Below are 16,806 nucleotides of genomic sequence, written 5' to 3' on the forward strand. Positions count from 1 at the left end.
AAAGTTTTATTTCACATTTTTTATATTTTAAATCAATGCGGCGTTCTTTCTCTAAACGTTTTTCGAAATTCCGCACAACCAAACCAAACTAGATGGGGTTTCTTTTCTTTCGATATTAAAAATTTAAATATTGCTTTGTATTGACTAAACCAAACATTATACGCGATAAATGATACAAAAACCTAGGTTGTTTTATAATTTGAGTTTTTATAAACACCCAAACTGCCTAAACGGCGAAATTTTTCCAGCGACTGAAATCCTTTTATGAATGACGCGGTCAATGGCCAATATAAACTATATCTATCGCACCTTAACCCGTTATATTTTTTATACGTAGTATACCTCACCTTGTTGGCGTTACGAGCCGCGGCATTTGGAGTTTAGTACGTGCAAAACATAGCTGGAACGAAGGACAAAATGAAATTTTGACCGGCAGTAGAGAATAAATGGGTAAAATAAAACGTTTTGAAGCGAAAATTGGACAAATTGATGGTTTTTGGGAATAGATTAGAATATCTTAGCAGGAAAAAAAGTTATTTACAAAAAGTATAATTTAAATAGGTTTTTTAAGCTAATTTAGCTTAATTAGCTAATTTTCTTCTGATTTTTTTTGGGGGGCGGGGCATTGACTCCATTTGACCTTATGGTTAAGCCGCCACTTATAGCAACAATAATCGATACTTGATAACGGATTAATATAACTATCTGAAACGTCATAGTTTTATGTGAATCAGAAAATGAAGAGAATGGAAATTCGCTGTAACAGTTTTCTTTCAAATGAAACATTATCTATAATTTTTGAATATATTCATAATATTTTATTTTTAATAAATATGTTGGTTTAGGTACGGAAATCTGAGGAACGGAACTGCCGATATCAAAGGACATCGCTGGTTTCATCACATAAACTTCGAAGGGATATTCAACAGACAGATCGATCCACCTTTCAAGCCGAAAATCAAGTCGGCCGCCGACACGTCAAATTTCGATGACTTCCCCGAGTCCGAACTGAAAATCAGCAAGACCAACTTATTCGAAGATCAGTTCGAAAAGTTTTAATCGTTACGTATTCGTTTTTCTTTTGCGAGAAGAAAAAAAGTATTATTTTGCATTTACATTTAAGTATAGATTTTTATACCTGCCTGAATGATAAGAGATATGGGTATTGTAAAGGAAAATGTATATTATTATCATAATTTAATATTGTGGGATGGACATTTTATAATCGAGAAAACTAAATGAAGAGTGGAAATACCAAAGGGGTTAAGTGCCAATTTTTTCAATATTAACTTATTGCATTAGAAACGTAATAAATATCATGCTGCATGTCCTAACAAAAGTTACAAGTGCCAAGCGAAGGCTTCTATTTTTTATGTATATTATAATATGCATTTTTACATACGAGACACACCCGGTATACATGATTATTTTCATATTTTAGTCGTTGTAATCAAATAATATGTACTAAATATAAGATTTAAAAGAGGTGTAACTACTACCTGCTAACATATCAATATCTTTTGTCATTCTAGGGTGGTATTTGTCAGTTAATCTTGATACTTTTCATATCGTTGAATGTGTATTAAGGAATACCTATTAATACCTACATGTATAAACGTTAATTATTTTAAACTGTTATCTGAGTAATGTTGGATGTTTTAATTTTTACTGTTTCAATTGTTGAATGGTATTTATTTTTATTGACTATTCCAGGTGTTTGTAATGCTTTTGTGAAACACATTATAGATATTCGGTACTTAAAAATTATTTTTATTTTTCTTATACGGGGTGGCGCCTCTCATACGCCGCGGAGGCTCCAAGAAGAACGACAGTTTGTATTGAAATGAAATTTTGTGAGCATGTGTAGGTTAATTCAGAGCACTTTTTAAAAATATAGAAAGTTCTACAGGGTGTCTCCAAAAAAAGTTACAAAGTTGTGTTTTTTGTAATGAAACACCCTATACAGGGTGTCCCAGAAATGAGTGCAGATATTTTAAGGGGTGGTAGATCTGGTCAAAATGAACATATTTTCTCTTTACCATTTTTAAAATAAATTGAAAATAACCGAGTTATTTAACTTTGAAAATTTAAAAAAATAATCGCAACATTTTGAGAACCGCCGGCAGATATCGCCAACTACATCCAATTACCCCATTTTTCAACACATTATATAACATATAACAGTCCCCATTTTTAACACATTATTTTCATATAGGCCTCATCACAATTTGAACCACTGATTTACAAAACACCTTGAAAAGCACACATTACTTTGAATACCTTTCTGAATGAATAAATGTTGAGAATTATTGTCTCTTATCGCCACTTTACGAACTATTTTCAATCTAAGAAAATACATGTTTCACTCAACAATTATTGACAACGTATTTTGTTTTTTCGCTATTTTTTCGATGTATTTCGACAATTTCATCGACAGCCTAACCGTCAGCCCAGAACAAGAACTGCCGCGTGTGAACTGGTCCTTTGAGTCGCCGGTCGCCGCGCCGTCGTGGCGGGCTTGCGTCAGACGACGATGTTAAGCAACGTTGCCGTAGTTACAACAATTTCAAATTCAAGACATTCGAAGCAATCAAATTCGTATTAAATTTTAAAAATAAAACAGAGAAACATGAAAGGAAATAAACAAAACAAAAATGAATTGATTATTCGTCGGGCTGTTTTCGATGTATTGAATTCTGAATTACGATAAACATTTTAGAAATTTTTTTTTGTGACCTTATCAATAACCAATTCATTTGTGTTTTGTTTGTTTCCTTTCATGTTTTTCTGTTTTATTTTTAAAATTTAATAAGAATTTGATTGCTTCGAGTGTCTTGAATTTGAAATTGTTGAAACTACGGCAACCTCGCATGACGCAAGCTCGACACGGCGGCGCGACAAAGGTGCAGTTACCAGTGATGCGCCGCTCTCTTGGCCGACGGCCGACGCGACGGTTGGGCTGTCGATGGAATTGTTGAAATACATAGAAAAAATAGCGAAAAAACAAAATACGTATTTAAAATTGTTGAGTGAAACACGTATTTTCTTAGATTGAAAGTAGTTCGGAAAGTGACGGTAAGAGACAATAATTCTCAACATTTATTCATTCAGAAAGGTATTCAAAGTAATGTGCGCTTTTCAAGGTGTTTTGTAAAACAGTGGTTCAAATAAAACAGAGAAACATGAAAGAAAACAAACAAAACAAAAATGAATCGATTATTCGTTGGGCTGTTTTCTAAATTTCTTGAATTGAATTCTAAATTACGATAAACATTTTAGGAATTTCTTTTTGTGACCTGATTGTGAATAATATGAATCATTTTATTAAATTTATTCCAAAATAAAGTTATTTTGCAGCATAACAAAGATTTTCGTAAACGTCATAAACGTAACGTTTTAGTTAATTTTCGGTGGTTTTTGTTAAGTTTTCATTGAAAGGGTAGGTACTAAAAATAATTAATGTGTTTTTTTTTCTATAATTATTAATGAGCACTGATAAAAGATTAAATTTAACATTCCTAATTTTTTGAGTAGAAATTTGTCTATGAATTTATAAATGTAGAACTATGTTCCGCCGAACTATGAAGAATGTGGATAAGATAGGAGGTTGCAACACTGCAAGGTTTAGATACACCGTAGGGAAATCTCAGGTGAACAAACAAGTGGCACTAAAAAGTTTTTTTCAAATTTCCCGGAAAATGTCAAGAAAAATTTTAAATTTTCAACATTTTTTTTCGCAAAAAAAACCTCATAGGCGTGTTTCTGGGGTTGAACTATGCTACCAGTTAAAATATTTGCACTTATTTCTGGGACACCCTGTATATTAATTGATTTTTGGATTCTAGAAGAAAAATAAAGGCGAGTTTTATAAGAGAAGTATATGACTAAAATGTAAGGTTTTTGACATATTAACATTTTCTAGAAATCAAGAACATTTTTTAAATTACAATAAAATCTACGTAAATTGGAATTTACCTGGTATAGTCTAATAAGTAGTTAAATTAACTATTGTACTTTAAATCAAACTAAAACTTGATCCAAAAATTTATACAGGGTGAGACAAAATTAATATTGAACTTTGGTCACCTTTAAAAGCATATTACTCTTTTATTTTAAATGGAACACCCAGTATATTATTCCAATATGCAATGGAGAATTCATGTCTCTTCAAAATACTATTAAGGTTGCCTACCCCTCAAACAAAGATATTTTCATTTAAGTGTATTGAGTAGATCTTTATTATTTGATAAAATCTAGGTGGCTGTGATATGGTTGGCGTTACTTCAATATAGCTGTCTAATTAGTCCAACTTTAACAACTATAGTTATCATTTTGTATCAGTTAAAACAAAAAAAATTCTCACAAATTTGCCGAAAACGCAAACTTATCCTACATCAGAAAGAATTTATATGATCCTATTAGTTGGTTATATGGTTATTCACCAATTAATAGAATACTTAAATGCTCTTTTTATAAGGATATGTTGAAGACAGTGTTTACAAAACTCGACCAACTATTGTCACAACATGAGAGAAATCTGTAGCTGCTTTTCGAGGTAGGACTCCAAATATGCCTTTTAAAATGAAAACATCCTTTTGAAAAGATAATCGTTTTATGCAGTTAACAGGAAAGGAGCATTTTGAGCATTTGATTTCATCTAGCTAATTTTTTGACATAATTATAGGTTTATATCTAGTTTTAATTTTGTAATAATTAAAATATGTTTTAAACGTTTTAATAATTAAAATATGTTTTATGTGTATCTTTTTTTATTACCGTTGAGTATTTTACTCTAAAATCTTTAATTTTTGTTAAATTTACACAGCCACCTAGATTTTTTCAAATAATAAAGATCTACTGACGCAAAAAAATAAAAATTAAAAAATCTAGGAAAATCTTTGTCTGAGGGGTAGGCAACCTTAATAACATTTTGAAGATATATAAATTCCCCGTTGAATACTGGAAAAATATACTGGGTGTTCCATTTAAAATAAAGGAGTAACTTGCTTTTAAAAGTGACTAATGTTCCATATTAATTTTGTCTCACTTTGTATAAATTTTCGGGTCAAATTTTAATTTGGTTTAACATGCAGTGGTTACTGTAATTAAATATTAGGCTATACAAGGTCAACTAAAATTTAGGTAGCTGTTATCGAAATTTAAAATTTACTCTTCATTTTCACAAAATGTGAAATATATGTCAAAATCCTTATATTTTAGGTATATGTTTCTTTAATAAAACTCACATTTATTTTTTTCCTAGAATCCGAAAATCAATTAATATATAGGGTGTTCCATTAGAAAAAAACCAACTATGATGTGTAACTTTTTTTGGGGACACCCTGTATAATTTTATATATTTTTATAAAATGCTCTGAGTTAACCTACATACGCTGCCAAAATTATATTTCGATGTAAACTACCGTTCTCCTTGGAGCTTCTGCGGCGTATGAGAGGCGCCACCCTGTATAGTAAAACTTCTTAATAACGGTCAGCAAAAACTTTATTATAATTTTACCGTTTCGAGAGGTGACCGCTATTGGGAGACGAATAAACCTCATGTTGTCACGTACCAAAATTTTAAGAATTCGTTATCTCCTAAAAGTAAATGGATGGGTTTTTAAAAATGTTTGAATGGAAGAAACCCAAGCCTATCGAACTTTTCTTATTTAAACATCTTGTAAAAGATCCGAACTTCAAAATAAAAAAAAAGTTTCAATATTTATCTAAAAAATGTATTTTAAAAATAAGCGGTTTGCGATCGTGATTTTACTTTACTTGATAGGGAAAGGCGTACCGGGGAACTGTGGCAACGCCGCAATAGCACACCGTCGCATTTCTCTCACTCCGACTTATAAGATCCTTATGCGATTTACTTTCACACATGTAAATACCGACCCAATAGTAAGAGTTGCCAGCACGGTATACATTTTTGAATAAAAATTACTAAAAAATAAAACACTGGTTTATTTTTACAGAAATATTTATTGAATAATTATTGGCAAACTATATAAAAAATCATTGTAATTATTATTATAAATATTTTAACTAATTATATTACTATATTAGGTAGCACAAAAGATACATATTTATCTAATCTAGAAAATAGCCTTCATCAGTACAATACGAATTTCTTAACTTAATATTACTTGACAGTAGCAAAATATACAGTTAAAAGTAGATATAAAAAATAAATCCAAATTTTCTAGTATAAACAAATATCGATGCATTTTATTAAACCAGGAACTACATAAGAAATAAACACGATATTACTACATACAGGATATTCTTTAGAGTCAAAAACACATTTTTCACGTACAGTAAAATTTGACACATAACATCTCAACTTGGAATCAACAGTATTCCAACTTACAATAATAATTGCTTACACATAAATATACATCCCTATAACATATAAAATGTATCTACTTTATCTGGAGTACCAGTGAATTTAAATCTGTCCAACCAGAGGATACTTGATAGTGACAGTTGACCTGTCATTTTGCTTCACAAATAAAGTTGTACAACCTAGTTTTCATGCATTGAAATTCCGGACGTTTTCTGCAAAAAATTACGTCACAGATTTTCAATAGTTTCAAAACTTCAAAGTGCTGTTTAATATCTCTTTTTTTGGTTCTAAGACTAATCTGGGGCATACTATGTTTTTCGCGGAATCCGACCCGTGGTCTTCGGTCAATGGTCTACCGACTTGGCGAGTGTCTAAATCGACTCTTTCTCACTAGATATTCAGATATGTCATGAGATCAGTCTCATTCGACTTCAAACCAACGCGGAATGAGCAGTGTGTGTCAATAGATTTTACACTCTTGGCATGGAAGTACAACACGACAGAGTTTCCAGGTCTATCGGGAACCGCTGTTCTAATTTTAGTGTGTTTCTTTAGGGATATGATATTAAATTTATTCTATTGTCGATGGTTAGGTAGAATAGCATAAATTATGCCGTTGTTTTTTAAAAGTTTGAATTTAACCTATAAAATATTTGAATGCATACATTCAAATATTTTATATGAAGTTTTTGGTTAATTTTATGTAGAGGCAGCTGTCCTGAATACTAGGCTTTAATTGAATTTTATGTCATTTTTTGGATACCGTCTGTCAAACTCTGTATCATTTAGTATTTTCTTAGATCTTATAAATTTCGTGGATAAAGCTATGCCATATGCATATTAGACACAACTTTGTTTACGGGACTTTCACATGCATTTTTCTATTTATTTATTTCTAGAACAAGATTATTGTATAGGCCTATCCTTCTCTCTGAATACGCTACTGAGCATGTGCAGAAGAATATTAGATGTAAATGCTAACCTGGAGCGTTTTTTTCGCTGCGTTGACAACAATTACTAAAAATATAGACCACTAAAATTTTCTAATCAAGATATAATTGATGCGTGTATTTATTATTCTGAAAATATTTGTCATATTATATTCAATATACTTTTTATATAAATTTTAAACAAAAATTAAATTATATAACGATAAATTCTTTTTTAAAAATGTTTTAAAATACTACTTTGAAAAATAGCTATGATGAATGGGCAACACATAGAAATCAGTAACCAGGGAAATGCTAAAATATGTTTTGACATTGCAAAACATATTTTAATAAAAAATTATTTAATTAATGTCACATTTTGTGCTTTTTGTATACTGTTTGACTCGTGATAATAAAGAGTTCATTTGGATTTCCGACGATATTTTAGATTTGTGTTCTTTTTGATAGTTTATTGTTTTTGTAGTGCGATAAAGTTAGTGGATAAATAGACATTATGACTAATAAAAGTGTTATATGTGAAGCTTGTCCGCAATAGGAAAAATCTATGTATAACTCCACAACACTGTAAAAGCATGAAAACCTCTGAAGTATGTAAATATTTTTAAAAAACAAGATATATGTATATTATATAAAATAATTTCTTAAACCGATTTTTATTCAGTATAATACATATTTATGTTAGGTAACTTAATCACTTTAAACATTTATTAGGTAATTTACCTTTGATTTTTTTTTACGTAAAATAGTTAATATACTAGTAAATATTATCTAATAAATAATTAATATCCAAATAACAATATTATTTTCTCTAATTTATATATTTATATTTTTCTATTTTAGGACATAAAAATGACATATACACAAAACAAAGACCGACGATTGGTCAATCAGTGTCAAAGACAAAGATAATCAGATAGTCGATATATCAACAAAAATTAAGCGAATTTACTTATCCACGAAGTTTATATGATCTAAGAGTACTTTCAATTAGAATTAAACTGTAATTATGTTCATAGAGACAGGTATAGACATTATACAGGGTGACTCTTAAATAAGTGCAAATATTTTCAGCGGTGTTATATTTCGACCCCCGAACACGTCTAGGAGGTTTTTTTCGCAAAAAAAAGATATGGAAAATCGTGCATTTTCTTTTAAATTTCCCTGTATATTTTTCGAAAACTTTTTAGAACTGCCTGTTCACCGCAAATTTTCCCACGGTATAATTTTTTAATCTCTGATATTACCATAGTTACAGCTTTACTCTATGGTTACGGCACTAAAAGGGATGCAAATATAGAAAAAATCCGGTGGCTCTCAAAATTTTTCAAAAAAAATCAATTTTTTTTAATTTAAAACTTAAATAACTCGGTTATTTTGGACCTACATATTTAAAAAATGGTAAAGAGAAAATATGTTTCTACTCCTCTCCGCTGACGGTTTCTTGTAGACGTATCTGTTTTAAAAAAGTAAAGTGTTCTCGAATAGATGAATTTTTTTCTGAATGATGAATGATATTTTAAATAGTTTTTTTCTTTATTCTTTGTATTTTTTTTGATTCCGACGACGGAAAGAGATAAACTTTCCGAAACGTTAAGCATTTTTTTCTTAGGCAAATTTGTATAACTGTAAACATAACTTCTAACAAGCAGTGTCCGTTTAGGTTTAACGCAGAAGTGTTTACAAAAAATAACTATTTTATCTTGTAGATTTTCTTGCAGTGCAGTGGCGAAATACCCATAAAGGATTTTTTTGGAGAGATGAATCCGCCACATAGGTATAGACATTTTTTATGTTTCTTTTATCGAGATCTACCAGCCCTGAAAATATTTGCACTTATTTAAGACTCACCCTGTATAGACAGAAGTTCTTTAATTTGTAATTTAAAAACCTACAATATGTCTTGCATATTTTTTAAGTGTTATAAAAATGAGAAACTGTTTAATTTAATACCATAAACTCATCTTACTTGTAATAGACAGTTAGAGAACCCAACCCAAAACCTCTTACTGTGGGTTAGGCTGTGGCGGGTAATTATACCCGTACTGTCCTTGGGGCGGTGGACCCGGTGGTCCTTGGCCAGCCGGCGGCCTTGGATATTGGTATCCCTGAGGCTGTTGGCTGTACTGCGGCTGTGGCGGGTAATTCGGTTGAGGGGGGTAGTTGGTGCCTGAAGGTGGTCCATAAGGTGGGTATTGGTTTGGCGGTGGTGGTGTGTAACTGAAAAAAATACATTTATTATTTGATCAAATTTCATTTTTATCTATAAATATAATAAGATATAGGGCCTTGGATACTTTATTTCCATGGTCTGTATTTTAATGCACGCGACAGAAATAAATATAAATGAGTGTTGCCGGCTTATACGAGTGTAGGGATATGTGTGGATAAGTATTAAATTTTTTTCGCATTTTTCTCTCTTCGACTTACAAGATCGCCATAGTGATTCACTTCTACACATGTAGGTAAACGCCGACCCAAGACCATTCTCTTGTCGACACGGCATAAGTGTATTTTTATCTTATCTTTAAATAAATTAGAAAGAAATAAACTATTTTAAAAACTTTCATGTATACTACTGAAATAAAGATAATATATCTAAGCTAAATTCATTTTGTTTCAAACAACATGTGCCATCTCTTGTGGGGAGATTCCGCATGTAAAAATAAGACTTATTTTTCATATCAACATAGGTCCGATTTTGCTTTGTTTTGTAGCTACAGGGTGTTAAAGTCTTAATATTTTTTTGATTTATTATAATTTTCTTCCAAGTACTTTTAGCTTTTCAAATGAAATTTTGAGGGTAAAAGTTACTATTAACTTACCCAGCATTTGGATTGGTCTGAGAATTCGGGTTGTATGGTGGCTGTGAGGGGTAGGGCTGTGATGCTGGAGGGGGAGCTGGACCTCCAGGACCAGACGGAGGCGACGCTGTACTAACAGCTGGACTGGGATTGCTTGAAGATGGAGCCGAAAACGGTGGAGATTGAGCATTACTTTGGCCATAGTTTTGTGGAGGAGGTGCTAAAATTTAAAAAAAATACAGTATAATATAATTTGTTCTATACAATAATATAGTAAAACATTTACTCTGATTTGGAGGTGCTTGTCCAGGAGTAGGACCGTATGGACCAGGCTGGGGTCCTTGTGGAGGGGGACCTTGTTGCTGCGCTGGCTGAGGCGGAGGAGGTGCATATCCTTGTTGTGGGGGTGGATAACCACCTAAATATAGGCCATTGTGATATAAATGTATGCTTAAACATTTAGTCATTTCTAAGCCAAAAGTAATTAGTTTTAAAAAATAAATAAAATGAAGTATATATCCTGTACTGTGGCTGTGTGCTATCTAGTATTCATGTATGTAAGACGTAACAACAACAAATACATTACTGATGGAAACGCAAAATTCCATAAGTTCTATACGTATTGTCCCTGAAGAGAGGGTAATACAATTAACTGAAGATGCAGATAAAAGAATTAAATTGTGAATCTTCAGAAAAAAATACAGTGAGATATATATTCGATACCAAATAAACTTTCAGTTACGTCATCAAGGGCGCGATTATTAAATTCATTGTCGCCAACCATGGACATATTCGCCGCGCGCGCAAAAGTAAGATAATTTTTATTTGTTTATAATAATAGTTTTCGACGAATGTTTTCTTACTAGCTATCGAATTATTCGAATGAATTGCAACTATCGAATGTTTTGATAGTATTCATTCGATAGTTCCCACTATTAGTTTTGACACTTTTAGTTTTATATTACGAGTTTTTGTTTTAAGTGAATTGGAATGTATATTCTTTACCACAAAATATATCTGTTATTTACAAGACACTACATACATTTTATTAGTTCCTTGTAAAAATTACCTTACAGTAGAGCCTTATATGTAATGTTTATACACACATTATTACACACAAAATATTGATCTTATAATGTTTATCCAATTACAGTGGTATCCTCATTAATTTATGTAGGTATAAAAAAGTAATTTATCAGTTATAATGGGCCAATAATCCAAAATCATATTTTCATTTCTTTCAAAACAAAAATATGTAGTTTAGATATTTTGTTAAACATTATTTACAGATTAAAATTATTGATTACCTTGAGGTGGTGGATAATTTTGTGGAGGCGGAGCCCCCGAGTATGGTGCCGGACCATTTGGAGGAGCACCATAGGGTCCTGGTTGAGATTGTGGTGGCGGAGGATTTGGAGGTGGATATGGACCAGCTGGGGGACCCTGGGGAGGAGCACCTGAAGAAGGTGGTGGAGTTCCATATCCTATAAAAAGAATATATTAATATTTTTGCTGTAATAGCTACAGTTGGGGGTTGGAATCTTTGGTGTTACACAGCAAAATAAAACACTAAATCACCACAATACACCAAAATACTTTTGCTTTTACACTGGACGCGCGTTTCGCTAACCATGTTAGAATCATCAGCAGATGATTAAAACTCGTTTTAACTAAAAACTTAGTTTGGTGTGGTTGGCATTTCTTCTATGGATTAAAACTTGTTTTAATTAAAAACTTAGTTTTAATCATCTGCTGATGATGCTAACATGGTTAGCGAAACGCGCGTCCAGTGTAAAAGTAAAAGTGTTTTGGTGTATTGTGGTGATTTAGTGTTTTATTTTGCTGTAATAGCTTATTAAAAACTTAATACCTGGTTGTTGATAAGAGTTGTGAGCTGCAGTGGTTGGGGGTGGTTGTCCGTAATTACCTTGCGTATTTGGTGGATATATAGGTGGTTGATTGGGTGGAGGGTATTGACCTTGAGGGTATCCCTGACCTTGTGGAGGATACTGATTAGGATACTGACCCTGTTGGTATCCACGCTGGGGATATCCTGGATGTGGAGCTAAAAGCTTGTAATGAATAAACATCATAATCTAATTTTTCATTTAACTTTTTACCAGGACCTCCTGGAGGAACACCAGCTGCAGGTCTTCCAGGTTGGGGTGGTGGACCAGCTGGTTGCCTATACCCGCCGGGTGGGGGTTGTTGTTGCTGATGGTTGTAATTGTTCATATGTTGCTGTTCTTGTGCAGGAGGTTGAGGAGGACCATGTGCTGGTGGCTGCCCTGGTGGTGGAGGACCTCCTGGCTGTCCCGGAGGGGGACCGCCAGGTCCTGGAGGCTGTATCATCTGTAATTTGTTTTCCTTGGTTCATAAATACTAACAAATCAACTAAGTACTACAATAGTAGTTTATAGATAGAAATAAACTAATTCAGATATAAAATAAGTTTATTTTTGATATAAAAAAGAAGTTACCGGTAATAGAGAATTAACATTCTGTGCATTATCAGCAATAGTTGCTAGAAATACCAAATTTCTATGCAACTGTGTTTGATACTGCATAACTTCTTGAGCTTTCCCTTTACTTTGATATTCTTGAATTGTTTGTATAAGATGTCCATTTTCATCTAATAACTTTTGAATCTGTTGGGGGTTTGGTGGTTGTCTGGGGCTATTTGTTCTTGCGAATGTTGTTGACATTGTATATCCTTATCTAGCGACTATATAATTAACAATGCAATACACTCTCTAAAATTACAAAACAAACATTACTAGATATGCATTTTTAATTATATCTTGGATGCAATCATATAAATGAAAATAGAATCGCTTAAATATAATTATCTACCTCTTATTTCGAAGCAAAACAGACTAGCGAACTCGTCTTATTTTTGTTTGAGCAAAATTTGTGAAGAAATTAATAATAAAAAAAGGACCTTGTCTAATTTATTCAGATTTTTTTAGGTTAACATTGATTTTTTTGTTGATAAAGTAAATGTCTAAAATACCGACAGAGATATTGATACCACAGATTCAGTAGTTCAGATGTCTTATGGGTCCAAATGTCCCATCCTTACGTTTTTTTTTGTTCTATGGTAAATTCGATTTTTAAGGTTATATTTTTCTTGTTAAAGTAAAATTTATTTTTAGGATGAAAATTAAACGATATAAGAAAGTTAACAAAAACTTAGGTTTTTATATTAATACCTTTGGATTTAGACAACCATATCAATTACTGGCTGATGGAACTTTTTGCTTTGCTGCACTTAATGTAAGTACATAGGTCCCTAAATTTAACATAATACCAGAGTCTGCCAGAGTCAAATTACTAGTAATAGTTGTAGTAGTTGTCTCTGTTAATCCTTTTTTTTCCAGAATAAAATTAACGTTGTAAATGATATTCCGAAATATCTGCAAGGCGAAATAAAACTTATTACAACCCAGTGTGCTATAATGGAGATGGAAAATTTAGGACCGAAGTTGAACGGAGCTTTAATTATCCTTAAAAAATACATTGTTCATAAATGTGGTCATGAGGGTAAACCTGTAAATGCATCTAAGTGTTTACTTTCAATGGTTAAGAAAGGAAATTCCAATCATTATATTGTCTGCACTCAAGATAGAGAACTACAAGATAAAATTAGAACTGTTACAGGTTAGACCTTTTAGTTAGCTTTACATAGACACAAAATTGTTTTCTTTGTAATTCTAATGCTCTTCTAGGTGTGCCATTACTCTACCTTCATATAAAAACACCTGTTTTGGAGAAACCTTCTGAAGCGTCTATTAAAAAAGCAGAAGAAAGAATATCGGGAATATCAGAACCTGAAATTCAAAGAATTGAAAAGTTAAAAGAAAAATGCGGCTTAATAAAGGATGAAAAAGTTCATATAAGAAAGAGGAAAAGGAAAGGTCCAAATCCACTTTCATGTAAAAAGAAGAAAAAAGGAAATACTGAACAAAATAACTCAATTCATAAGAAAGATGCAAAATCTGAAATTGAGAAGAAAAAACGGAAAAGGATAAGATTGCCAAAACATGTGAAAGAAGAAATAATAAAATTGCCATGAAAAGTAATTATATAATTTTAAAAAATTATTTTATCTTAAAACAAGAGGTTTACTTTGGCTCTTTAAATGTTCAAATTTGAAACTTTAAAGAAATATATTTATGATCATGGAATTGTGAATAAATAATACATAAGGCTGTGTAATAAAACAAATTGATATAATTTCATATTATTATTACTCAACACTGCTATTACACATAATTCCTATTCTAGCACTATACATTTTTCTTACAATTTTATCTCTAACAACTGTTCTTACTGCTTCTAATATATAATAGACCCGTTAATAAATTATTAAAACTATTTTAAGATATTTATATTAATATAATATACATATATGTATGTAGCTAAATACAGTTTTGTTATAAGTTTAATTTACAATAACATCACATAAAAAATCATGTAAACATTAAATAATTTTACCAAAATCACAATTCAGTCAGTAGTAAGCATTAATGTAGATTGTTAAAGTAAGTTCTAATAGCTTGCGATAACAGTTGCTCAATTTTAAGAACTATATTGGACATATAAAACTGCTAGTCCATTCTAATACATATGCACTAAAAATTTCTTTCAAATTTATTGTGTTTTATTCTCACACACAATAGATAATACTAATGTAAGAAAAAAATACTTTTTCCTTAATAGTCAAATATAACCCACAGTTTGGTAGATCAATTTTGAAAAAAAGCTGAGAGTGACAATAATTGTAAAAAAAATTAATTATTTTTTGTGTACAGGGTGTCCCAAATTGAAACCTCATAAATGAGATATTGGAAACTGGAGGAGATACAAGATTGATTAAACTGAGATGAGTATCACAGACAATTAAAACAAAGCTAGTTTTGAGTTTTAATCATCTGCTGATGATGCTATCATTCGGCGGCACATAACACAATACAGTTTTTTCTTTTTTTATTAAAGGCTTTAATTTTGAAGTTACAAAACTAAAATAAATATACAAAAAATGTAACCAGTTAAAAAAATAATCAAGCCAATTTAAAAAATGAATTAAATTTAGGTAAAAAAAAACAAAGCTGTGAATGTGTCTGTTGGATTTTAAATTTTAAAATTAAGGTCAATTCTTCTAGTGTGCATATTTGCGAAAACTTTTATTACATTTTCTTCAAATGCAGGAGAAGAATGTACTCTACTATCGAATCATGACGCGCGACGATTTTTTCATTTTATACCGCGAACGAGATGTGTTTAGGAAACCGCATCACCTATCGACTAAAACAGCGAATAGGAGACGTAGTCGCGGCCAGAAAGTTCGCTGAGCTCGGCACGCGTTTGGCGGCGTTCAAAATGTAACGAGGATCATCGCAAATATTCGTTTTTTTTTTCAAAAACCTTTAACTTGTGCATTTGAATTTGTATTAGCATCAAGTTTGTCTCAATTTAACCGAACTCATATATTTTCTAGTTTAAGAGATCCCAATGATGAGTCTCAAATTTGGGACACTCTGTATAGTGTGTAACTTTTAACATTCTTAAATTTCTATATGGAAGCTGATTGAAGTATGTTTATCTATAATAGTTTTTTTTATCTAATAGCTCGTTTAAATAACTTCAAAATCGTAATTTTTATAAACAAATCCTTCAGGTCCTATTATACATGGTTGTTTTTGTTATGCCCATTTTAATATAATACATTCTACATTAAATATTTATAGGATATAGGACCTTAAGAAATTTAGCAATAGAGTTGCAGTCTTCCTGTTGTATTGTCAAATATTGAAGATAAAGGAAACATTATGCTGTTTAGCTGGCTAACATTTTTTGATTTTCTTTTTAAATGCATCTACTACTAACAAGTATTTTACAATAAATCAATGAGCACCTCTTATAAAAACCTAATGACTAATAGTTATATTGTTAAAGCTTTTATACATGTTTGTAAAAGCCCGAGGAGAGGTTTTGATTGGAAAATATTAAATAGGTTTGATGAAACATGATTCCTGAAACAAAAATCTTAAACCTACATACAGGGGTCCGAATTGTATTCAGGAAACTTCGGCAGCATATTCTACTGATAAAAATAAGTAAGAAAGTTCATATATATTTATGTCCAAAAATGGCTTTGTATCAGAGATACAGAGTGTAGAAGTTTCATTTTTATTTTGATTTTTTCTAAATAATTTCTGAATTAACGTCGATATTTGGATGAAAATTAGTGTCTGGGTGTTTTTTGACATGAGAAATTTGGGACTTCAATGTCAATATAATTCTTACTTGTAGGGGGCGCTACGTACACATTTTTTAACTGGTTTGAAGAGTAACTTTTTGTCTGTACCTGTATAAAACTACTGAGTGAAAAATATAGGTTTTCTCCTTTTCTACGTAAAAAAGGCCTCTTGGAAAAAAAAACGCTACAACTAACTGTTTTCAAGATATTTGGAATGTAAATTATCAATACTAATGTCATTATTGATAAAAAATAAACATGTTGAGTAGATAATAATTATTTGACTGAAATGATAAATACAGGAACTTTTTTTAATTAATCTTGATTTGTTTAGAAAAAAATTATGATAAAATATTTTCTTTTGAGGCAAAAACATTTGTACAAATTTATAATTTCAGTCTAATTATCTATTATTTTTTTTGTCAATGATTACATGTATTGATT

The 16,806-nt window shown here is 31.2% G+C and overlaps 3 protein-coding genes across 6 annotated transcripts in view; 2 read left to right on the forward strand and 1 right to left on the reverse strand.

Annotated features, from left to right (window-relative positions):
* LOC115891884 (cAMP-dependent protein kinase catalytic subunit beta-like) overlaps positions 1 to 1,762 on the forward strand; it is a 43,154-nt gene extending 41,392 nt beyond the window's left edge. For all 3 annotated transcript variants that reach the window (XM_030912490.1, XM_030912497.1, XM_030912486.1), the window contains one exon: positions 846 to 1,762. In XM_030912490.1, coding sequence (XP_030768350.1) covers positions 846 to 1,059 — 214 coding nt within the window. In that variant the 3' untranslated portion in view covers positions 1,060 to 1,762. The remainder of the gene's footprint in view (positions 1 to 845) is intronic.
* A 4,257-nt stretch (positions 1,763 to 6,019) lies between these two features.
* Positions 6,020 to 13,073, reverse strand: LOC115891915 (proline-rich protein 2-like). Of its 2 annotated transcripts, none has more exons than XM_030912528.1 (9): positions 12,954 to 13,073; positions 12,581 to 12,853; positions 12,221 to 12,443; positions 11,971 to 12,165; positions 11,408 to 11,584; positions 10,387 to 10,518; positions 10,122 to 10,320; positions 9,266 to 9,516; positions 6,020 to 6,561 (listed from the first exon to the last, which is right to left on the reverse strand). In XM_030912528.1, the coding sequence occupies exons 2-8, from the start codon at positions 12,803 to 12,805 to the stop codon at positions 9,303 to 9,305; spliced, it is 1,365 nt and encodes a 454-aa protein (XP_030768388.1). In that variant the 5' UTR covers positions 12,806 to 12,853; positions 12,954 to 13,073; the 3' UTR covers positions 6,020 to 6,561; positions 9,266 to 9,302. The 2 variants fall into 2 exon arrangements, with proteins under 2 accessions (XP_030768388.1, XP_030768379.1); XM_030912519.1 differs by having other exon boundaries at positions 6,021 to 6,561; positions 12,221 to 12,452.
* A 119-nt stretch (positions 13,074 to 13,192) lies between these two features.
* Positions 13,193 to 15,849, forward strand: LOC115891927 (rRNA-processing protein UTP23 homolog). The gene is made up of 3 exons (XM_030912539.1): positions 13,193 to 13,376; positions 13,481 to 13,760; positions 13,829 to 15,849. Exons 1-3 carry the CDS (start codon positions 13,257 to 13,259, stop codon positions 14,173 to 14,175), a joined length of 747 nt encoding a protein of 248 aa, XP_030768399.1. The 5' UTR covers positions 13,193 to 13,256; the 3' UTR covers positions 14,176 to 15,849.
* Positions 15,850 to 16,806: the final 957 nt, after the last annotated feature.

The sequence above is a fragment of the Sitophilus oryzae genome, unplaced genomic scaffold, assembly GCF_002938485.1.
Source record: "Sitophilus oryzae breed Bouriz unplaced genomic scaffold, Soryzae_2.0 scaffold_1009_pilon_pilon, whole genome shotgun sequence".
Classification (NCBI taxonomy): Eukaryota; Metazoa; Arthropoda; class Insecta; order Coleoptera; family Curculionidae; genus Sitophilus; species Sitophilus oryzae.